This window comes from Carya illinoinensis, chromosome 13, assembly GCF_018687715.1.
Source record: "Carya illinoinensis cultivar Pawnee chromosome 13, C.illinoinensisPawnee_v1, whole genome shotgun sequence".
Lineage (NCBI taxonomy): Eukaryota > Viridiplantae > Streptophyta > Magnoliopsida > Fagales > Juglandaceae > Carya > Carya illinoinensis.
The window spans coordinates 20540446-20565558 of NC_056764.1; the positions used below are offsets into that span (position 1 = coordinate 20540446).

Sequence of the window (25113 nt, forward strand, 5' to 3'; positions counted from 1 at the left end):
ATGTTACAAGCTCAAATTATAGACTTATCTAATTTAATTTTTTAAATATTGAAAAACTATTAAAAAGACTAATTTATTCAAATAAACCATACATTAAAATAAATTCACAAGAAAAATGAAATTATTTCTTTAAAATTATATTGAATTATAAAAACATAATTTAATATATCTAAAAATAACAAAAAAGAAGAAGAAGACATTATTACTAAGGTTTACTTTGGTTTATTTTATTTGATTTCTATTGGCTTCATATGTTTGTTTATTTACATCTCTGAAAAGTTGTATATATTTTTTTCCATAAAATTGTTCGTTATATTGTATTGAAGTCACATCTTTTGATAGGCATTTTTTTGGAAAAAATCCCTTAATTAAAATTTGTGTATTATAAAGAGAGAAAAGATGTGACTAGCTTTGTGTGGTTTTTATTCCCGATACGAAAAGCAGGTATTCTGCAGGCCTACAAAAAGTACGTTAAGATACAGGCAATGAAAATCCCATAGACGGTGCTAAATGTTAAGGAAATTTTCTGTAATCACAGCCATGTCTTCTTGTAACTTGCAATCAGAAAGTAGAATGGATTGGAGTCCCCGGGTTGCCTTCGATGATTAAGTTAGAATATTTCTTGGAGAATCAACCAAAAAATATTAAACTAGAGCAAGTAGCTATTTTACCTATATTTTAGCATTATATTCTCCCCTTAAGGTTCAGCCTCTCCTTCTCCTCTGAGCCTGGAGTGTTCGTTTCCTGTACTGGGTGCCTTGTCATTGCATTTAATTCTAGTTCTCTCGCGAGTTTGTTGAGTCGTGATAGGTGGTGAGGTGTGGTCTCTCTCTAGGTGTTCGAGCAGGGACAAGATCTTAGGCCGGGCTGTGATCCTGTATGGGTTATTTAATGCGGTGTGGCTTCTCATGAATTTTTCAGGTAGGGGCCTATTTGTCAATGTGTTGTCTCACTTTTGCACGCCAATCTAGATCTCAGGTGCGTCTGTTTTTTTGCTATCAGCCCATTCCCATAGGGCTGTCCTGGCCTTCCTCTTTTTCGGGACAAGCCCCGACGCCCTACCTAATGACTTCTCAAGTCATAATTATGGGTTTCTGTTCTTTAATTTAAAGGTCACCACATGAGTGCACTCAGCCAGTTTGGGGCAAGAGCCCATTCGTCTTGAAGAAAGAACATTTAAGTGGTATATATTGAATAGATAAGTTGATGTGACAAGGGTAGACGAAAGTGGTTTGTCGTAAGGGGGAGATGCAACACAAGATAGGAGGGGGGATAAGTAACCGTGTGCAGATCAAGAACCAGTGAATATGGAAGGAAAAAGCTAGTGTGAAAGAAGAAACCAGTGAGAAGGAGCAAGTCATCTTGGTGGCGGATGGGGTTGCAGGTGGGGTTGAGAAGCAGGGAGAGAAAGAACACATGATGGAGCAAACCATGATTTTGATTACTGATGGAGTTGCAGATGGGGTAGCAAAGGAGGGGGAGAAAGAGCATGTGATAGAACAACAGATGGCCTTGGTTATGGATGGGGCTGTGGAATGTAGAGAGCTATCGCAAAGTTTAGAGGTGGTTGATGCCAATGAGTCCCTTTGGCTTGTGGTAGGGGACTTCAATATTATCTAGGAAGATAGTGAAAGAGTGGGTGGCCATCCAACGCTGCTAGCTTCTATGGCAAATTTTAATAATTGTATTGACCACTGTGATTTATTGGAGCTCCAGGTTATGGGATGCCGACTGTCCTGGTGGTGTAATGGCCATGAGGGGTAGACTCGAAGCTAGGCAAGGCTTGATAGGGCATTGATTAATACCCATTTCGTAAATAGGTTTCATTCAGCTTTCTTTGAATATCTTCAACGGAAGACATCAGATCATTGTCCTATGCTCATTCACTCCCAAAAACCAGTGGTAAGCTACGGCCATCATCCTTTTCGCTTTCAAAATATGTGGGTATCTCATGAAGATTTTTTGCGATGTGTGGAAGTTGTATGGAAGGAACCTACTACATCTGTAAGTCTTGTAAGGTTGGCAAAAACAATTGAAAAAAAATAAAGCTTGCGCTACGAGCTTGGATTAAACAAGTATTTGGGCATGTGGGGCAAACCATTAAAGAATTAGAAGAGAGATTGGAGGTCTTAGAGAGTCAGTTATAAGGGGGCTATGATAATGAGGTAGAATGTGATTTCTTGGTGACTAAACTTGAATTGGATTCATGGGAATGACGTGAAGAATCCAGACTCTCTCAGTTGGCAAAAAAGAGGTGGCTTTTAGAGGGCGACTAGAATGGAAAATACTTCCATGCAGTTGTTAACCAACGGAGAAAAAATAAAGTCATACAGAACCTGCGGCTAGAGAATGCAGTCATTTTGAACTTGCTAGAACAGGTCCATCAAGAAGCTTTAAATTATTTTCAAAACTCTCTTTCAAATGATTCTATTGCTGAACAGGTGGATCTCACATACCCATTTCTGATCTACCTTTCCACCGTCAATTTTAGGGTTCTGATCACACACCTTTTTTTGAGCATTCCTCTTACATGTCTTGTCATTATGTCCTTGCATATTACACTTCATGCAGTACGCGGGTAACGTCTCATAGATCACTTCCTGCAAGAAACTGTGAGGCTATCGAGGGATACCAATCTAGAATGCCATCAAAGGCTCCTTAGAAACGTCCATCCCAATACATACTCGTGCCCCCTCTGTAGGTGTAGCACATTTGGTAGGGTTATCCCGTTTCAGATATCGCTCGAGTGGAGCCGTAATACTGCGCAAGAATGAGTCGTGATAAAAGTTAGGGGGAGGGCCTGGGAAAGAAATCCAGACAGGCACATTAACAGGTTCTTTATCCTCCTGAAATTCTATAGTCTACTTGAAAACACAGTAAGCCACACCATCAATATCTGTCGCCTTCCTCGTCAAAGCTTTAACAAAATCCTCCTCAGACGACATCCTTATGAAAGCATTGCGAGGTCCTAACATCGATGAAACAATAGGTTGGTTAATGAGACCCCATCTAGAACGAATAAATGCTCTGATTGAATCTAAGGAAGGCCTTTGGCGTAGAAATTTAAGAACAATAGAGAACCAAAATGGAAACGCCGATTCATCAATTTCATCCTTAGTGAATAAAATGCACACCTCCCCATCCGTGGTTTTAGGAGCCTGAAAAGGAACCAAGACCTCAGGAATAGGTTAAGGGGAATCCAGAAATAATTCTGCAAACGATCGTAACCGAGGAGGAACCATCACCAAGGGGCCCTCAGCAACAATCATTAAGAAAGAAAGAAAACCCTAGCAGAGGAAAGAAAAATGCTTGTAGGAAGGAGTATTTTTTTCAACACTTTTAACTTGGAACCACTTATTGAGAAGATTTGGAGGAAAGTAGCTGGCTGGAAATTGCATTTACCATCTCAAGGGAGTAGGCTTACGCTCTTGGAACATGTTTTTATCATGTATGGCTACACACCTTTCGGTGGTTTTAAATGTGCCTTTGAAGGTTTTCAAAAAACTCAACTCTTTGATTTCTACATTTTTTTGGGGAGAATTGAATGGGAAACCGAGGATGGAATGGTGTGCTTGGGATTGAATATGCAAACCTTACAAGGAAGGGGGACTTGGCATGAGAAACTTCCATGAAGTGTAGAGGTCCCTTTAGATGAAATTTGCATGGAGATTGTTAATAGTTGATAATCTACGGACCAAGTTTGGATACGGAAGATTTCATCGATTATGGTGAAACAATGGCCTATTTTTGCTAGAGATGAGGTATCCTTCAGGCTCTTGATGTTACATATATAGACCGTTCAAGGCCCATTTGGAAATTGGTCTATAGGAGGAAACCAGCTGAAGGGTGGATTAAATTAAATTTCATAGGTGCCTTCTCTTGTTATTTTGGTCACGGTACAAATAATGAGGTTGAATTAAGGGTGTTAATTCAGCATTAATCATCAGCATTAATACCATGCCTTCTCTTGTTATTGAAAGCAACTCCAAGTTGACTGTTACTTGGTTTAGTTGTCGACAGTGCACGGCATGGTATTTATGGGATTATTGGGATGACTTATTGATTTTGGTAAGAAACGTGCATTTCACCATTAATCATCAGTTTCACGAGGGGAATAATGTGGCAAATTTCCTCACTCGAAGGGGCGAGGAAGGTTATAACAGCACTTTTTCTGACTTTATTTCTCTGCCACGTAAGTTGAAGGGAATGCTCAAGTTGGATAAGGCAGGATTGCCGCATGTTAGATTGTAATGTTCGTTTATTTGATTTTTTGTTTGGTTGTGTTATTGCTTTGATTTTTAGGTGTAAAAGATATTCCCCAACCATAAGTGAGGCCATTTTTTAATAAAGTGCCAGAGGTGCCGCCCTCCTTTTGGCCCAAAAAAAAGGGTATATTTGAAAAGTTCTAGCAGAAATAGGGTGGGGAGTCGCCCTCCCTCGAGAGGGTGGGATGAACCAGTCATCACACAGGATAGGAGACCTGCATGGAGATAATCCCCTACCTCCCTTCAAAGCCAAATAGGATACAAGACCTGCATGGAGAGTATCCCCCACCTCCCTTCAAAGCCACCCAACAACCATTCCTTTATTTTTTTTTCTTTTATGAGGAAATAAAAATAAATTTTAGTGGTTTTCTTTGTTATAATTCCAAAATTGAAAAACTTTGATCGTAAGCACTCACTGTTCAAAATAAGTTGGTGAGGTGGCTAATTTCATGCCAAAACAACTGAATTGTCGACATTGTGCACCCTAAACAACCAAATTTTTGCAATTTACAACTTCAAACATTAAGCTCAATGAAGAATACGACAAATGACACAATCTTAAAGGTCTTATATTCAATGAGTGTGCAATCTTATAGGTCTTTCATCATCTTCTCATTTTTGGATAAATGATGAAAGATTGTGGATTGCTGTCTTGCAAGTTTCTTTTTGTGTTTGCAGTAATTGCGTACTCTATGATCATTTTACCTTAAATGCAGAATAATATGACCACTATGGTTTATTGGGACGGTGACTGTCATGGTGTAATGGCCATGAGGGGCAGACTCAAAGCTAGGCAAGGCTTGATAGAGTACTGATTAATACCCATTTCGAAAATTGGTTTCATTCAGATTTCCTTGAATATCTTCAACGGAAGACATCGGATTATTGTCATATGCTCATTCACTCCCAAAAACCAGTGGTAAGCTACGACTCTCATCCTTTTCACTTTCAAAATATATGGGTATCTAGTTCAAATTTTTTACGATGTGTGGAAGAAGTATGGAAGGAACCAACTACATTTGTGACTCCTGTAAGGTGGGTGCAAAAATTGAAAAAAACAAAGCTTGCGCTATGAGCTTGGATTAAACAGGTATTAATTGGGCATGTGGGGCAAAGCATTAAAGAATTAGAAGAGAGATTGGAGGTCTTAAAGACTCGATTACAAGGGGGCTATGGTAATGAGGTAGAATGAGATTTTTTGGTGACTAAACTTGAACTAGATACAATGGAACGAAGTGAAGAATCCAGACTCTCTCAATTGGCAAAAAAGAGTTGACTTTTAGAGGGCAACCTGAATGGAAAATACATCCTTGCAGTTGTTAACCAACGGAGAAAAAATAATGTCATACAGAACATGCGGCTAGAGAATAGAGTCATTTTGAACTCGTCGGAATAGGTCCATTAGGAATCTTTAAATTATTTTCAGAACTATCTTTCAAATGATTCTATTGTTGAAAAGGTGGATCTCCCACCTTTTATACAGTGGTCTATATCTGAGGAAAATAATTTGGCTCTTGCTATAGCCCCGTCTAAGACTAAGATTTTGGCTGCATTGAAATCAATTCTGAAAGAGAGCTCACCTGGACCGGATGGTTTTGTCTCGAGTTTCTATTTAAGTTGCTGGGATTTGACCAAAGAGGATGTTGTTGAGGCAGCCAAGGAGTTATTTTTAGGTTCTACTATACCTAGATTTTACACGGTTTCTTATCTGGTGTTGATTTCGAAGGTAGAGGATCCTAAGATTTTTGACAAGTTTCATCCTATCAACCTTTGTTTAGTTGCGTATAAGATTTTTTTCTAAGGTTCTTGTGCAAAGGATAACACCTTATTTATCTCAGTTGATTTCTCAGGAAGAAGGAGTGTTTATTCCGGGTTGCAGCATCTTTGAAAACGTCACTTTGGCTTAGGAATTGGTTCACTCTCTAAATAAGAAAGCAAAGGGTGGCAACATTATGGTGAAGATTGATATGGCCAAAGCCTATGATCACATAAATTGGCAATTTTTATCGGATGTGTTAACATCTTTTGGCTTTTCTAATCAGGTTTGTAATCTTGTAAGGGAGTGTGTTCAGTCCCCTTGGTCCTCCATTATGATGAATGGGATTTTCAAGGGTTTCTTCCAACTGACTCGGGGTCTAAGATAAGGCGATCCCCTATCTCCATATTTATTTATTATTATGGAGGAGGTGTTGTCAAGATTACTTTGCAAGAATTTTGAAGAGGGTTGAGTTGGATGTTTTTCTCATCATGTGGGTGCACCTCTTGTCACACATTTACTGTATGTGAATGAGCTTTTAGTTTTTGTGAATGGTGGCAAGCGCACGGTTCATAGGCTTATAAAAACCTTAAAGGTATATGAAAAGTGGTCTAGGCTACTAATCAATAAGGAGAAATCAGCTTTCGTTTTCTCAAAGACCTTTACTAGTACGCGGTGTCGTAATCTCATGAAATCAACTGGTTTGGTGGAAGGAAAGTTCCCGGTCACCTACTTTGGGGTCCCTCTGGTTGAAGGACGTCTTACATCAAGAGACTTGGAACCACTTGTTGAGAAGATTTGAAAAAAAGTAGCTCGCTAGAAATTGCATTTACTATCTCAAGGTGGTAGGCGTATGCTCATGAAACATGTTTTATCATGTATGGCTACACACCATTTGGTGTTTCAAATGTGCCTATGAAGGTTTTCAAAAGACTCAACTCTTTGATTTCTACATTATTTTGGGGAGAATTGAATGGAAAACCGAGGATGAAATTGTTTGCTTGGGATCCAATATGCAAACCTTACAAGGAAGGGGGACTTGGCATGATAAACTTCCATGAAGTGCAGTGGTCCCATCACATGAAATTTGCATGGAGATTGTTAACAATTGAAAATTTATTGACCATGCTGAGGCTAGAAGTAATTCTTCCTGATTCTAGAAGTCCATTATTGTAACAGCCCGCTAGAAATTCAATTGTCGAATTTCTATTGGCTTTAAGAACCTCATGTAGACCTCATAAGTTTACATGAATCTATCAATCATATAGGTTTTAGTTTAACCACATAGTTAGTGTTATGACATACTATGGTACTAGAAGTGTGTTTTTAATTATTGGATATAGTTAGAAGTTTCAAAATGTGCTATGTTTAGTACCATTAGACTCGGTAGATTATTTAAGATTTTATGGTACAATAACTCATTTTCTTATTTTTGGACAAAACGCCTATTCGAAACTGTGAATTTATTTTTAGGGGCACTTCGGGACTGAATTTTAGTAAAGGATTTTCATTGTTGCTTCATATAAATATTTAGGATTTTTTGATACCAAGTTTATCATGCACTTTTTTGGAGTGAATAATGACATCGATAAGCGCATCAAGTGTAATAGTTTCAAAATCACAGTGTGGAATATCCAAAATAAGTTAGAAAAGTTTTAATTGGACATATGGAAAGATCTTAGCCACACATGATGAATAGTATTAGACACTTGGATCAAGAGAAATTAGATTTGGGCTTGATAGCAACCCAAACCCTCTTAAAACCCCAAATTGAGGCCCATTCAGTTTAGGCCCACGAAATTGGGCACCCTAGCACTGATTTTGGCCAAGTAATTTCATCTCCCACATGGCTAATCAGAATTCTTCAAGAGGGTCTAGAAGGTTTTAGAAGGGAAAATTCAAAGAGTCATCTCACTCTTCCAAGTCTACACTCCACCTTTAGAAAATAACTTGAGCTGATTTTTGTAATCTTGTTTTGACTCATTGTTGACTCTGGGCGCGGTGGGTACTTAAGGGATACAGACTCCAGCTTCGGATACTAGATGTTGATGTCGATATGAAATCTATGATGTTATTCAGAAAGTGTTTGTTGGTGCTGAAATTATAGATATTCTCCATATGCTTTATCCTAGATTGAACTTGCATGTGATGTTTTTATAAACGCCAACTCCCATTTGAAACACCTTGGTGCAAAGAGGACCTACAACGTAGGTGCTTGTTTAAAGTCACTTGAGAAACTTATTGCTAAAAATTTCATTTGATTTACTGTCCATGCTCATAACTCGGTTTCTTGTCTATTTTGGTTCTAAATTTCATATTGTTGTTGAGTACACCACATGTTGTGTGACGCCCCCAAATCCCACGCACAAACACGGGAGAAATAGAGACGTCCGGATGATGACATCACGGGTCATCACCCTATCGACGCTTGCCAAATGTGTGTATAAGCAACGAATGTGCACGAGAAATACACAGCGAAAAGCAAAGTCAATAACTAAGTACCAGAATTTTTTTTAGTTTAATACAAAACTGTTTAAAACATACATGATAAAATATTATAAAACACAAATATATTTTTATACCAACAACAAAACTTTAACTTTAACTTCAGCACCAGGCGGAGCCGCATCCTCGGGCTCGGCCTTCTCCTCTTCCTCGAACTCTGCACCAAAATCTACAGTACCAAAAATGGTGCCGCAGGTAAGTAAAATTCAAACACCACTATATAAAAACATATAAAACTCAAACAATATGCATGAAAGGATGCCACATCTCAAAACCCATAAAATCATATTTTTCCACGCACGCCAAAAATCTCATTCGGCCCAAAAGTCACATTTGGCCCATATCAAACTCAAACCATTAACCAATTAATCCGTATGCACCATGACCTCCCCTAGCCCCCGCTCCCGTCGTCGTCCAGCGACCCCTAGGGGACGTCACTCAGTATATTACGCTCCCGAGTGACCAGAGGAGCTCCACCGGGATAATAACCCATCCCGGCTTGGGCACGTGAGACACACGCACCCGAAAATTCACTTAAGCCAATAAAACAGGATTTTCTCAAATTAAATAAAACGCACGTGCATGCACCATGTAAATGCAATTTCAGTGCACAAAACAACCAACCAATCATAAATCAATAAATCAAGCAACTCCGTCCCCCATGCATCCGACTCCCGAACTCCATTGACTCAGTCCGGAATCAGCCAACCAACAGCAAATATTTATTGTATGAGAAAAATATATTTAAATCTAAAAGTAGAGTTTAGAAAATACTTAAAGCGTTATATGGTATTTTTAGAAAGCTCGTGGTGTTGCAAACGGCGGAAGAAAAGCAACGTAACAGTGAAATTTCACTGTGGCCGTGGTTTATAAAATACCCACTTTTGAACGGAGACAAACCAAAGCTCGGGATTGATAGAGAATGGTCTAAGGATGTTTATGAAGCTAAGGGAAGTGGAGTTTGGCTGTGGGTGGCGGTAAAAATGGTGGTTGAAAGGCTAAAATACCCAAATCGAAAACTAGCTCGTGGGAGCTGTTCCGGCGACGGTTAGAGGCCGGAAATGGGTGGGTTAGGACGGGAAGGAGTCAGTGATGAAGTGGTGAAGAGGTGGTGGCCAGAGGTGGAGCGACGGCGGCAGATCGGAGCAAAAACCATGTGGCTTAATGGTGGTTTTCCGGCTAAACGGCGGCTCCGTTGGCTGTGGACATTTGTGGGGTGGTTCACCGGAGGAAGGGGAAGAGATTGGTGCTGGTGGTGTGCCACACGGTGGCCGGCAGCGGTAAGTCTGGGCAGTTGGTGTGTTCGGCGTGAAGGAGAGGGGAGAGAGAGAGAGAGATGCACGAGGGAGGGGGAATCGCGTGGGAGAGAAAGGGGAAAAAGAAAGAAAAAGAAAAAGAAAAAGAAGGAAAAGGGAAAAAGAGAAAGAAGAAGAAAAAGAAAAGAGAAAAAGAAAAGATGAGGGAAAAGAAATGAGCTTCAGTCCTCACTCCAGAAACCAAAACAGATCTGCTGAAAATGACATTAAAAACCGTAAAATGACTAAATAAATAAAACACAACATCAAATAAATTAAACACCAATTAAAATGCAATAATTTAAAATAAATAAACTAAAATATTAATTAAATTAAAAACAACCCTTCAGTGAAAATACACGTAAAAGCGGGTCATCACATCCTCCCCCCTTAAAAACAAATTTCGTCCTCGAAATTTGCAAGATCAAACACCGACTTGAAACAAGCCACATAATATCACATAAACCACCTGTGACCAAGATTAAGATACGTACCTTCATTACTCAAACAAGTATGGGTACTGCTCTCTCATATCCGCTACTCGCTCCCAAGAGAAATCTTGAGCTAACGGATCTCCCCATGCCACCTTGACCAAAGGTATCGTCTTGGACCTCAACTGTTGCTCCTTCCAATCCATGATCTGCGACGGAACAACCTTATAAGTAAGGTCTGGTTGCAACTGAATACTCTCTAGATTGACAAAGCGTGGCTCATGTTATCCAAAGCTCTTTTTCAAGGACGATACATGGAAGACATCATAAATATCCCCAAAATATTCTAGCAAAGTAACTCTATAGGCGACGGACCCTACCTTCTCCAAAATCTGAAAAGTGCCGACATACCTCGGATCCAGTTCCTCTTCTTACCAAAACGCTTAACTCCTCTCATGGGAGAGACTTTGAGATAAACCCAATCACCTTCTTCAAAAGATAACTCTCTCCTCTTGGTATCAGCGTAGCTTTTCTGACGACTCTAAGCTGCCGTCATTTTATCCCTGATGATCTGAACTTGGCTTTGCATCTCTTGAATTATTTCGGGTCCAATTATCCTACTCTCCCTAACTTCATCCCAACACAGAGGCGATCTACATTTCCTCCTGTAGAGAGCTTCATAAGGAGCCATCTGAATGGTCGCATGAAAGCTATTATTATATGCAAACTCTATGAGCGGCAAATGGTTTTCCCAACTCCCTTGAAATTCCATGACACATGCTCGCAACATGTCTTTAAGGGTTTGAATGGTGAGCTCTGATTGGCCGTCTGTCTGTGGCTGATATGTAGTACTGAACTTCAACTTAATACCCAAAACTGCCTGCAAACTCTTCCAGAACTGAGACGTGAACCTTGGGTCTCAATTCGACACTATACTCTTCGGTATGCCGTGCAGCCGCACTATCTCTTTCACGTACAAGCGTGTCAACTTACCCAAGGAATCGGTGTTATTAACAGGCAAGAAATGAGCACTCTTCGTTAACCAGTCAACAATCACCCAAACAGAATTTTTCCCACTAGGCATCCTCGGCAAGCCCACTACAAAATCCATCTTGATGTCATCCCATTTCCACTCAGGAATAGGGAGGGGTTGGAGCATACCTACGGGTCTTTGATGCTCGGCCTTGACTTGACGGCAGGTATGACATTTCTCAACATACAAGGCAATATCCCTCTTCATTCCACCCCACCAATAACTTTTCTTCAAGTCCCGGTACATCTTCATACTGCCGGGATGAACTGAATAAGGGGCCGTATGAGCTTCTGCCATGATCCGCTCCTTGAATTCTGAATCTTTGGAGACCACTCGACGATCTCAGAACTGAAGAATTCCATCTTTATCCATACTATAGTGCAACGGCCCTCGAGATTTTTTAACTCTTTTCTTGATATCCAGCAGCTTTGGATCATTCCTTTGAAGAGTCTTCAATTCCTCAAAATCAGTTACCCGAATATCAAGAACTGAAGATAAAATCTCTTCTTACTGTGAACTTTCAATAAGGAGCCTTCTCATCCCACAAAGCAAAGAATCCAACTCTGACGGCTCGGCTTCATCTTCCAAGTGCGATTTTCGGCTCAAAGCATCAGCAACTATATTTGCCTTCCCCGGATGATACTTGATCTCGCATTGGTAGTCACTGATTAACTCCAGCCATCGCTTCTATCTCATGTTCAGATTCTTCTGGGAAAACAAGTGCTTCAAGCTCTTGTGATCGGTGTATACTTCACAAGCTTCCCCATACAAAAAGTGTAGCCAGATCTAGAGAGCAATAACAATCGCAGCCAATTCCAAATCGTGCGTCGAATAATTCTTCTCATGGTCCTTTAGCTGACGAGATGCATAAACAACAACCCGTCCTTCCTGCATAAGGACACAACCCAATCCAAATTTAGACGCATCGCTGAAGATTACAAATGGCTTATGCAGTTCTGGGAGCGCTAACACTGGTGCTGTCGTCAACCTGTTCTTTAATTCTTGGAAGCTTCTCTCACACTTATCTGACCAAACAAATTTTTCATTCTTCCGAATCAAAGCTGTGAGAGGTCCGGATAGGCGAGCAAAACCCTCCACAAATCTTCAGTAATATCCGGCAAGTCCCAAGAAACTCCGGATCTCACGCACTGTAGTCGGATGCTGCCATGACAAAATGGCTTCCACCTTAGTAGGATCAACAGCCACTCCATCTCGGGAAATCACATGCCCAAGAAATCTGACTTCCTCCAACTAGAATTCACACTTGCTGAGCTTGGCATATAACTGGTGTTCTCTCAATTTCCCAAGAACTAGAAGAAGATGATACACATGCTCTTCAACATCTCGGGAATAAATCAAAATATCATCAATGAATACTACCACAAAGGAATCCAGGTAAGGTCGAAATACCCAATTCATTAAATCCATAAAAGCAGCAGGGGCATTGGCTAATCTGAACGGCATCACCTTAAATTCATAATGCTCATATCTCGACCTGAAAGCATTTTTGGGCACATCCTTGTCTCTGATCCTCAACTGGTAGTATCCCGACCTCAAATCAATCTTCGAGAACACAGCTACTCCTTGAAGCTGATCAAATAAATCATCGATCCTTGGGAGAGGATATTTATTCTTGATGGTCACCTTATTTAATTCCCGATAATCAATGCACATACGGAGGGTTCCATCTTTCTTTTTAACAAACAGAACTGGCGCACCCCACGGTGAAGTACTAGGCTGAATGAACCCCTTATCTACCATCTCTTGCAACTGAGTCTTCAACTCTTTTAATTCAGCCGGTGCCATGTGGTAAGGAGCTTTATGTACAGGAGCCGCTCCAGGTTCCAAGTCTATAGCAAACTCCATTTCTCGAATGGGGGGTAGTCCAGGCAAGTCATCCACAAACACATCAGAGAATTCTTCCACAACTGGAATGTCTACCAAAGACTTCTTCTCAGACGGCGTGGACACCATCTGGACTAAGAATGCATCTGCTCCCCATGCAATCTCTTTTCTTGCTTGAATTGCCGATATAATTATCGGCTTTTCTTTTAACTTACTCCCCGCAAATTCCAGACAATCACCATCTGGAAGCTGAAAGCTAATTACCCGACTTCTGCAATTTATACTCACAGAATATCGATATAGCCAATCCATCCTGAGAATGATGTCAAAACCCAACAGCTTGAATACCACCAAATCAGCATCCAAGAACCTTCCATCAAAATTTAATGGGCATCCCAAAGCGACCTTGGAACACCACACCATTTCACCATTGGGTAGAGCCACTATCAATGACTTCAGCAAAGGTTCCGTGACCAAATTACACATCCGAGCAAACGTGGAAGATACAAATGACTGTGAAGCACCCGAATCAAACAAAGTGCAAGCATAAAACTCATATAAACGGACTCTCCTTGAACCAAACACATAACCCATGAAATCCAAATACACAAAGAAATCAAAGCACAACAAAAATCAAATCCAACATCAAATTAAATTAAATCCATACCTGTAATTACTCCAGCATCATGGGTCGCTGGCGCCTCATCATCCACATCTCCGGGTGTGACAGCATAAACCCGGGCTTGCACTGCTTGTCTTGGATTTATTCTTCCACCGCGTCTTCCTCCACGGCTTCCTTGAACTCTGACGGAGCACTCACGAGCAATATGTCCCACTTGGCCGCATCGGTAACACTAGGGTCCACCACTCAGCCGACACTCGCCCTCATGAACTCTATTACAAACTCCACAAATTGGCACCCGTCCTCCCTACGAACACCTAAGGACGCTTGTGGTCGAGTTTCGGTCCGCTGAATAAATTTCTGAGGCGAACCCGAGCTGCTTCCTTCACCAGAAAAACTCAGCCTCTTATGACCCGGAGGGGAGCCCATACTCAGATTATTCTCTCGCTCTATAAGGGTGGCCACATCCACTAAATCCTGAAAAGTGGATATCCGATGACTGACCACCATATGGCGTATATCAGGGCGTAGTCCCTCCTGGAAACGCTCAGCTCGCATTTCCTCTGTGGCGATGAGATGGGGAGCAAATCGCCCAAGTTCTATAAATTTTTGGGCGTACTGTTCCACTGTCGTGCTCCCTTGGACCAAATTTGAGAACTCTCTTACCTTTTGCTTCCTTACAGAAGTGGAAAAGAAGCGATCATTAAACTCTTTCTTGAAGCGCTGCCAGGTCACAGCGGCGAAAGATCCCAATTCTGATTCCAGCATTACCCTCTTGGTATCCCACCAATCAGAAGCGGTGCCTTGCAACAGATAGCTGGTGTAGAGTACTTGTTGCACCTCGGCGCAACCACACGCCTCAAAAGTTCTTTCCAATTCTTTGATCCACTTTCCAGCTTGAAGTGGATCCTCTTCTCTAGTGAAGTGTGGAGTTCTATGCGCCAGAAAGCTCTCATAGGTGCATCCGGCTTGCACCATGCTACTAGATCCTCCTGGGTATAGCCAAGGCCCTCCCTGATGTGGCCAAGGACCTCCTAGTTGTGGCCAAAGCCCTCCTTGCTGTGGACAAGGCCCTCCTTGTTGTGGCCAGGGACCCCCTTGTTGTGGCCAAGGTCCTCCTTGTTGTGGCCAATGCCCTGCCAGCTGTGGCCTAAAATTCTGCTGCACGAACTCCGTCATCTGCTGTATTGCTTGGGCTATGGAGTCATCCCTCGAAGTATCGTCCTGTGGCTCCTGAGTAGATTTCCTTGGTCTCACCATTTTTCCTGCCACAACACAACCTTGACCCCCTTTAAGAAAACAAATAAAACCAACACAAAACCAAAAACCAAAACCAACACCACATAACAAGAAACCAGCATGCAATAACATAACTAAATAAATAAAAACAAGCAAACAAGATCAAACAAATCAAACAAATCAAATAGCAACTTTACTTAACATAATTTTTAAAACACAACTTTAAAAACATTCTGGTACTACCTACGGGACATGTGGTTTTACCCAAAGCCAAACTGCTCTGATACCACCTGTGACGCCCCCAAATCCCCATGCACGAACACGGGGAAATCGAGACGTCCGGATGATGACATCACGGGTCATCACCCTATCGACGCGTGCCAAGTGTGTGTATAAGCAACGAATGTGCACGAGAAATGCGCAGCGAAAAGCAAAGTCAATAACTAAGTACCAGAATTTTTCTTAGTTTAATACAAAGCTATTTAAAACATACATGATAAAATATTACAAAACACAAATATATTTTTATACCAACAACAAAACTTTAACTTTAACTTTAGCACCCCGGCGAAGCCGCATCCTCGGGCTCGGCCTCCTCCTCTTCCTCGAACTCTGCACCAAAATCTACGGTACCAAAAATGGTGCCGCAGGTAAGTAAAATCCAAACACCACTAGATAAAAACATATAAAACTCAAACAATATCCATGAAAGGATGCCACATCTCAAAACCATAAAATCATATTTTTTCACACACGCCAAAAACCTCATTTGGCCCAAAAACATAACCTTTCCAAATATCACGCCAAAAGTCACGTTTGGCCCATATCAAACTCAAACCATTAACCAATTAATCCGTATGCACCATGACCTCCCCTAGGGGTCATCCGCACACCCTGGCTCCTGTGCCACACCGTAGGTAACGACCACGCGTGCGACATCTAAACGAGCGATGCCCAGTTCCGCGCCCCGCGCGTTCATAGCCAAGCATCCTCTAGCCTTCGCCAGCGAAGGGCTACGGAGTCGGTGCGTAGACCGATGCCCAGTTCCGGCGCGTTCGTAGCCAAGCATCCCCTAGCCCCCGCTCCCATCGTCGCCCAGCGACAACTCAGGGGATGTCACTCAGTACGCTCCCGAGTGACCAGAGGAGCTCCACCGGGATAATAACCCATCCCAGCTTGGGCTCGTGAGACACACACACCCGAAAATCCACTTACGCCAATAAGCAGGATTTTCTCAAATTAAATAAAACGCACGTGCATGCACCATGTAAATGCAATTGCAATGCACAAAACAACCAACCAATCATAAATCAATAAATCAAGCAACTCCGTCCTCCATCCATCCGACCCCTGAACTCCTCGGACTCAGTCCAGAATCAGCCAACCAACAGAAAATGTTTATTGTATGAGAAAAATATATTTAAATCTAAAAGTAGGGTTTAGAAAATACTTACAGCGCTATATGGTATTTTTAGAAAGCTTGCGGCGTTGCAAACGGCAGAAGAAAAGTAACGTAACAGTGAAATTTCACTGTGGCCGTGGGTTGTAAAATACCCACTTTTGAAAGAGGACAAACGAAAGCTCGGGATTGATAAGGAATGGTCTAAAGATGTTTATGAAGCTAAGAGAAGTGGAGTTTGGCCGTGGGTGGTGGCGAAAATGGTGGTTGAAGGGCTGAAATACCCAAATCGGAAACTAGCTCGTGGGAACCGTTCCGGCGACGGTTAGAGGCCGGAAATGGGTGGGTTAGGACGGCAAGGAGTTGGTGATGAAGTGGTGAAGAGGTGGTGGCCGGAGGCGGAGCGACGGCGGCAGATCAGAGCAAAAACCGTGTGGCTTAATGGTGGTTTTCCGACTAAATGGCGGCTCTGTTGGCGGTGAAAATTTGTGAGGTGGTTCACTGGAGGGAGGGGAAGAGATTGGTGGTGGTGGTGTGCGGCACGGTGGCCGGTGGTAGTAGGTCTGGGCAGTTGGTGTGTTCGGCGTGAAGGAGAGGAGAGAGAGAGAGAGAGAGACACGTGGGAGGGGGAATCGCGCTGGAGAGAAAGGGGTAAAAGAAAGAAAAAGAAAAAGCAAAAGAAGGAAAAGGGAAAAAGAGAAAGAAAAAGAAAAAGAAAAGATGAGGGAAAAGAAATGAGGTCCAGTCCTCACTCCGGAAACCAAAACAGATCCGCCGAAAACGACACAAAAAATCGTAAAACGACTAAATAAATTAAACACAACATCAAATAAATTAAACACCAATTAAAATGCAATAATTTAAAATAAATAAACCAATATATTAATTAAATTAAAAACAACCCTTCAGTGAAAATACACGTAAAAACGGGTCATCACATGTTGGTCCCATTAAGGAAACCCCACCTCCATTTTGAACTGAACTAACATTCAGCCCTGTCCCATGGTTTTAAGAATGTTGCATTCAGCTTAGACTCCTTTTTCTTGACTCTATTAATTCCAATAGTTTTCTTGTTGTAAATAAAGAAGAACCAGCAGGATTGCTGCATGTTAGATTGTAACGTTTGTTTATTTGGTTTTTTGGGTTTTTTGTTTGGTTGTGTTGTTGCTTTGATTTTCAGGTGTAAAAGGTATTCCTCCGCCATAAGTGAGGCTGTTTTTTAATAAAGTGCTGGAGGTGCTGCCCTCCTTTTGGCCAGAAAAAAGAGAGGCTATATTTGAAAAGGCCTAGCAGAAACAGGTTGGGGAGTCACCCTCCCTCGAGAGGGCGGGAGGAACCAGCCATCACATAGGATAGGAGACCTGCATGGAGAGCATCCCCTAACTCCCTTCAAAGCCACCTAGCAACCATTTCTTCTGTTTTATTTTTTATTTTTATGAGGATAAAAAATTAAATTTTAGTGGTTTTCATTGTTAAAATTCCAAAATTGGAAAACTTGGGTCTTAAGCACCCACTTTTCAAAATAAGTCGGTGAGGTGGCTAATTTCACACCAAAACAACTGAATTCTCGACATTGTGCACCCTAAACAACCAAGTTTTTGCAATTTGCAACTTCAACCATTAAGCTCAATGAAAATTACGACAAGTGACATAATCTTAAAGGTCTTATATTCAATGAGTGTGCAATCTTAAAGGTCTTTCATCATCTTCTTAGTTTTGGATAAATGATGAATGACTGTGGATTGGTGTCTTGCAAGTTTCTTTTTGTGTTTGCACAAACTGTGTACTCTATGATCATTTCTCCTTAGATGCAGAATAATATGAGGGTTATATGTTAGTCTGACATTTTTCAAATTTAGTCTTTAGGTGTAACTAATTGGATATCTCGAGTTTGGAGAATAAAAATGGGAATGGATTTCAAGGACCATTGATTGGCTTTTTTATGTATGTTATTATGGGAATTTTTTACTGGGTTTATGGCTTGTGACAAGAATAAAATATAAGGCAAGCATAATCGTTCCTCTTCCATTAAACATTGGGATTCCATTGTACTCTTTACGTTGTTCTTATGTTGAATATGCATCCTTTGATGGGCCACTTATTGTGGCAAACCAACATGCCCACAGTGTAAACATCCCTTTGAGTTTATAGGAGGAGACCTTGAAAATGAATCTAAGTTTTCCATTTGGAGAACCTCATGCTCTTAATTGGCCATTTCACTCTTGAAAATTGTCAAGTAGGTAAAAATAATTTAAATATGATTTTTTTGGGTGAGGGGGCCAAAGCTTAATTTTCTTGTATATTTTCTATTGGACTATTATGAATTACTAGTTCATGTAGAAAGCATCTATTTGCATGCCCTTTTTTTATAGCCCCAACATACAACTCAAGTGCGTCTCCCACAATGATTAGAAAAAAGAAATGATTGGTGTTTTAAATTTTTATTACTATAACAGGTCCCACAATAATTGGCATAAGGCTTGTAAGTAACAAATAATTAGTGAAGCATATTAAATGACAACATCAACGATTACATGTTTCAAGGCCTACTTCTTAGAGCCAATTGGTTTAAACTTTTGATTTTGGACAACCTGGAAGACATTTATGATGATGCTGAAGATTATTATCCATATGAAGATGAAGAAGACGACCTAGATGAAGTTTACTTTAGCAGTTCAGCAAATCATCAGGAATCAAAGGTGGGGGGAGATAATGGTTATGTCAAGTCAGGATGCCAAGAAGCAAGGCTAGTCTATCAACCAAATTTCCAGGACACTGGTGCTGGTTCATCCTCAGAACCTTTGGAGGCTGCAAAAAGTGCAACTGGGCGACGGGCAAAACGGGAACTCAAATATGAAGCTGCTGATAAACCTACTGCAAGAAAGCACCAGCAACATCTGCTAAGGTTGGGTCGAACATGAGTCCTTTCTTGCAAGTGCCTAAGTTGGGCCTTAAACACAGGTACTTAGGTACTTAAGTTTATGTAGTTCTTATAGCAGTGGGTTCTAAAATCAAGTTTGCGACCCAACTTAGGTACTTACAGAAATGGCCTTAAGTCCGGCCCAAACTCACCGAATGTTGCTACCGCTTTCTTTAGCATATTTATCAGCTGCTTCGTGTTTGAGTGCCCATTTTGCCCCTTGGCCGGTTGCACTTTTCACACGCTCCTAAGGTTCTTGGGATGAACCTGCACCAGAGTCCTAAAAATTTGGTTGACAGATTAGCTTCGCTTCTAGGCGTCCTGACTTGACATAACCATGATCACCCCACTTTCGATTCCCAATAGAAGACTTGCTAAACTATTGAAGTAAACTTCATCTAGATCGTCTTCTTCCTCTTCCTATGGATAATAATCTTCAGCATCATCATAAAAGTCTGCTTGGTCCTCCAAAATCAAAGGTTTAAACCAATTGGCTCTAAGAAGTAGCAGACACTCTCTCCTCAAACATGTAATCGTTGATGCTGTCATTCAAGATGCTTCACTAATTATTTGTTGCTTACAAGCTTTATGCCAATTATTGTGGGACCCATTATAGTAATAAAAAAGTTAAAACACCTATTTTCTTATCATTGTGTGAGACTCACTTCAGTTGTGTGTTGGGGCTGTAAAAAAAGGACATGCAAATAGATGTTTTCAACATGAATTAGTAATTCTTAACAGTCTAATAGAAAATACACCAGAAAATCAAGCTTCCCCCTCAGCCTAAAAAAATCGTGTTTAAATCATTTTTACATACTAAACAATAAGAAAATATATCAGAAAATTAAGCAGCCAAAACTCCGATGAGTGAACGATTAACATTCATGATTGCCGTTATAATTTAGGAGCCTCTAATTGTTCAACTGAGATGGTATCAGCACTTATGAGACTTGACGTAGAACTCAAACCAATCAAGATCTATGAGGTGAGGCATAATAGGCACCAATACTATATTTAGATTAAACACAGGCCACATACCATTGTAGGAACTATCTGACATCTCATACATGAAGGCTAACAACTATGACCATAATTTCAAAGGCATGCAAAATATTAGCTTCAGGCATGAGACAATTTCCAAAATAATAAAAGTAGCCAGATAAATAGATTGACGAGACAAAACGATCGCAATCTTTAAGATTCGTCTCTTAGAGCATTATCTTATTTAAGCATATTGTACATATTCCATCACGATACATCACTAGAATTACCATAAAAGACAAAACTAGCGTATACAAAATGTACTAAATATTTCTTTGCAGTCATACTCTCTTCCACCATTAGAATGTACTAAATATTTTTAGGAGAAACTAAAAAACTCAATTATTTTCGGTCCCAATAAGTTTCTAAAAGCTCAGTCCAAGAAAATATTTAAAAATTGCTACAAAGGTAAATAAATATTAGATGCACTGAAACCATATTTAAAAAAAAAATCCATTCGGACTGCACTAGCTTCTTCTATTTTCTTTTGAGACCTTCGTCTACGTTCTTGTCGAGACGTGCAGTTTTCTTTCCACACATTTTTTTAATTTCTTGACCATTTTAAAAACATTCACCAAATACTTTAAAAAAATAAAATAAAAAATACAATCTGGTGCCTAACAGAACAAAAAATAAATGACATTTTACCAAGAAAGAACCTTGTGCAGAAAACATAAAATAGACCAGATCTGGTACTAATTTCTGAGAACGGGGATTGTCAAGCCACGGATCGAGGAACAAAGATAAAAGAATTTTACAGTACCTGAGGATCATGATCTTGGACGATGGAAAATGTCTCTGAAAAATAAAAATCCCAAATAAGAAGACAGAAATGGCAAGAAAAGGCCCGTTTATCCCTTTTATTTCTGTTTCGGATTCCAAAGAAGGTTGGAAGAGGTTGTGGGATATTTGAGGAGAGAAGAAGAGGTGAAGTCCAAAAGTAGAGGACGTGAGAACTAAGAAGAAATATCTTTCATGCATCGTCTCAAGTATTTTCGTCTGCACCATGTTAATGGTGAGAAGAAATTCATAAAAACCAGCCTGTTCTTGGAGGTTGCATGCATGGCTGCTAATTTTGCAGTGCCAGAAGGCCGCTAACAACTCCAGGCACCAGACCATTAGCTAGCTAGCTAGCTCCTGGCTTGACTCGAAATGAAGGATACATTCCTGCATCTCGCCTGCTGTTGCAATGCCATCATCTCTAAAAGCTCTCTCTCTCTCTCTCTCTCTCTCTCTCTCTCTCTCTCTCTCTCTCTCTCTCCATATATATATGCATCGATCTCTTTTGAGAAAACTTCGCCGGTAACATCACATTAAAACAATGTTGTTTGAAAAGGCCAATAAACATATACATAAGTACCAGAGACTCAAAGGTGTGGAGGGTGTGATATAGGATCAAGAGTCGCGCGATGCATGCAGGCATATATAATCCAAAGTATGTGAGTGAGGAAATTCAAAGAGCAGTAGAGCTCTGTTTTAAGAGCTGTGACCCCCAAAGGAGAGCATATATCAAGCAGTGAATTATCAATTATCGTGGGTGATCGCGAAGCAGTACTTGGATATCAACCAAAAAAATGACATTTTACCAAGAACGAACCTTGCGAAGAAAACATAGAATAGACGATATCTAGTACTAATTTCTGAAAACGGGTAGTGTCAAGGCACAGATCGAGGAACAAAGATAAAAGAATTGAAGTGTACCTGAGGATCATGATCTTGGACGACGGAAAAAGAGAGAGAGAACCTTTTATTTCTGTTTCGGATTCCAAAGAAGGTTGGAAGAGGTTGTGGGGTGGGGCTGGGTGCAGAGGGGAGAAGAAGAGGTGAGGTCCAAAAGCAGAGGACGTGAATGCTATTTATCAGCCCCTAATATGAGATTGAGGTGTGCAAATAGACTTCTATTTAGAATAGAAGTAGTGAAGAAAGAAGGATAAGTCTTGAATTAAAAGGTATTAGATAATGAAAACGAAAAGATAAAAAGATAAGCATTCAAGCGTACGAAACGCAAAGGGTAAAAGAGAAATCCCAGATCATTGGAAAATCTCGTTGCTTGTAGAGCTGCATATGTTTCAACAAGGAGATAGGCAGGATCCAGATGGCTATTTATTATCGTGGTTGCTGGAACCCTTCTCTCCCAGTCACGGATAACAACTCATAGTCTCACCTTGCACAGACTCTTGTAGATATCAGCATCCCAATTTTATCTTGAAAATATCCTATGGAGGAGCTTCCCATATGCTTATAATAGCAGTTGTGCTTGCAGCCTTATCTTTTTCTTGCTAAAAATAAATTCATTCCTCTTTTCACATATACTCCATACAACAACTGCAAATTCAGCCACTTCCTCGTTGTTCAAAAAATTGAGTAAGCTCGTGACGATCTAATTGAAATTCTGTTTTATCAGCCTGGCTTTATGAAGCTCTATTGAGCAGTGGCTTTACGAAATTCTGTTTGACGGTTTGTTCGTGTTTGTGGCAGGGCACAAACACGAACAAACCCAAATAATAATGAATCACTTTCACAATCCCAAATAAGGTGAAAGTTTTTGCTTGGAGATTGTAAAGAGGGGCCAACAACTAAACACAATCTAAAGAAGAGGAAGGTGTTGCCTGAGGATAAACTATTAGCTATGTAAAGGTGTGAGAGAAGATACTGCTCATGCCTTATATTATTGTCTCATGCTGCAAGAAAGATGGGAAAAGGTTTTCCTACATTTCAATTAACTGACTCTCATCAAGAGTTTGTGGGGATGGCCATTTAGGTAAATGGAAAATGTAGCATAGTGGAAATTGAGCTTTTCTTTCTAATTGCATGGAGTTTCTGGTATAGAATAAATAAGATGGTTTATGAGGATAAGAACTTGTTACCTAATCAAGTGATTGGTCATGCCCTTGCTGTGCAGAAGAATTATAAAGAAGTCAAAGGAAAGCCACTGAAGATGAACAGAGTTGTTGTCGATGGAGCCTCCACCACAAGGGTTATGAAACTAAATGTGGATGGTGCTATGTTCGCTGATCAACAGAGTGCAGGTGTAGGGATTATTCTTTGTGATGACCAAGGGGCAGTGATTATGGTAGTAAGCAGGAAGTAGCATGAGGTGAATCATCCAATAAAGATTGAATTGCTAGCAATGCTAAGTGTTCACTTGGGAATTAAGGATCTTATTTTAGAAAGTGATTCACTTTTTAATGGTGCAAGATCTTCAACGTACAGAAGATTCTATGCTTCTGCTAGGTAATATAATCAAAGATGCTCGAGAATTGATATAGAGGTTTAGTAGCTGCAAAGTTCAACATGTTGGGAGATTGGGAAATGAAGTCGTACATAGGCTTGGAAAGTTTGCTTGGAATGTTACCAATATTATAAGTACTATATGGCGGGGATCATTCCCTGATGTTATTTCTCATGTCCTTTGGTAATAAAGAAAAGGAAAAGAAAATGGTGTGGCCAATCCGTTGTAATACATATATTATTATAACCAAAGGGTGACTGCCGCCAAGGTTACGGAACCAATGGGAAACATGCATGGCCTAAGGCTATGCCACATTGGGCAACCCAAACAATGTTTTGGTAAGTGAGCAATCAACCTTGTTAATTTGTTTTTCTTTTAATTATAACATGATGTCTTTAGTCCCACAATACCCATAGTATAAACATTAAAAAAGTCGGAATGAATACAAAAATATAAAGCTAAAACTATACTTTGCAAAAAAAAGGTAAAAATAAATAAAGTACTAAACTTATGTTTTGGGATAAAATGTGTGTGGAATGAACAAAATTTCCGAACAAAATTTCATCCTAAAAGATGGTTATTTGGGACGATGTGCATGTTCTCTCCCAAAAGTAGCACAAACATAGTATATCGTTCGAACTGATCTAACAAATTTGGCTGCCATTTCTATTTTCTTTTCTTCATTCAAGTGAATATGTTACAAGCTTGAATTGTAGACTTACATAATTTAATTTTTTAAATGTAGAAAAACAATTAAAAAGACTAATTTATTGAGATAAACCATACATTAAAATAATTTCACAAGAAAGATGAAATTACTTCTTTAAAATTATATTCAATTATAAAAACATAATTTAATATATATCCAAAAATAACGAAAAAAGGAAGACATTCATTATTTTTGTTTTTATCATTTTGATTTTTTTATTTGATTTATATTGGCTACATATGTTTGTTTATTACAAACTTTCAACAGTTGTATATATTTTTTTCATAAAAAGTGTTCGTTATATTGTTTTGAAGTCACATCTTTTGATTGACATTTATTTCGAAACATCTCTTAATAAAAATCTGTGTACAAAGAGAGAGAAGTTTAATAGTTAGTCTATATTTGTTTCAAACATAAAATCATTGGTCATGGTCCTTGATTGGTATGTTTTAGCTTTTTTTTTTTTTTTTTTTTACTGAAACTTCTCTACAATTTTATTTATATATATATATATATATTTTTAGGACAACAATGGTGTGGATTAGAACTTTGTTTTGAGAATGTTGCATTTACGTGCATGGTGATCGAATCAAACAAGCTGGAAGAGTTTTGCTTTTATTTTTCTACATAATTTTTCTTCCATTCGAGGGCACGGGATATTGTGCTTTTTAATTGTTTGTAGTGATAACTTAGAGTACTTAGAGCGTCAAGTTTCAGAGTTGATCAATTCTTCTCAGAACTTTCTTTTGTTTTTTGTTTTTTACTTTTTGCTTTGTGAGTTTGATTAGGATGGAAGAAAATTCTAAACTTTTTGCCTTTTC

The 25113-nt window shown here is 39.8% G+C and overlaps 1 protein-coding gene across 1 annotated transcript; it reads left to right on the forward strand.

Moving 5' to 3' along the window:
- Positions 1-1419: 1419 nt before the first annotated feature.
- LOC122291028 lies at positions 1420-19311 on the forward strand. The gene is made up of 3 exons (XM_043098678.1): positions 1420-1580; positions 1717-1776; positions 18897-19311. Exons 1-3 carry the CDS (start codon positions 1420-1422, stop codon positions 19309-19311), a joined length of 636 nt encoding a protein of 211 aa, XP_042954612.1.
- The last annotated feature ends 5802 nt before the right edge of the window (positions 19312-25113 follow it).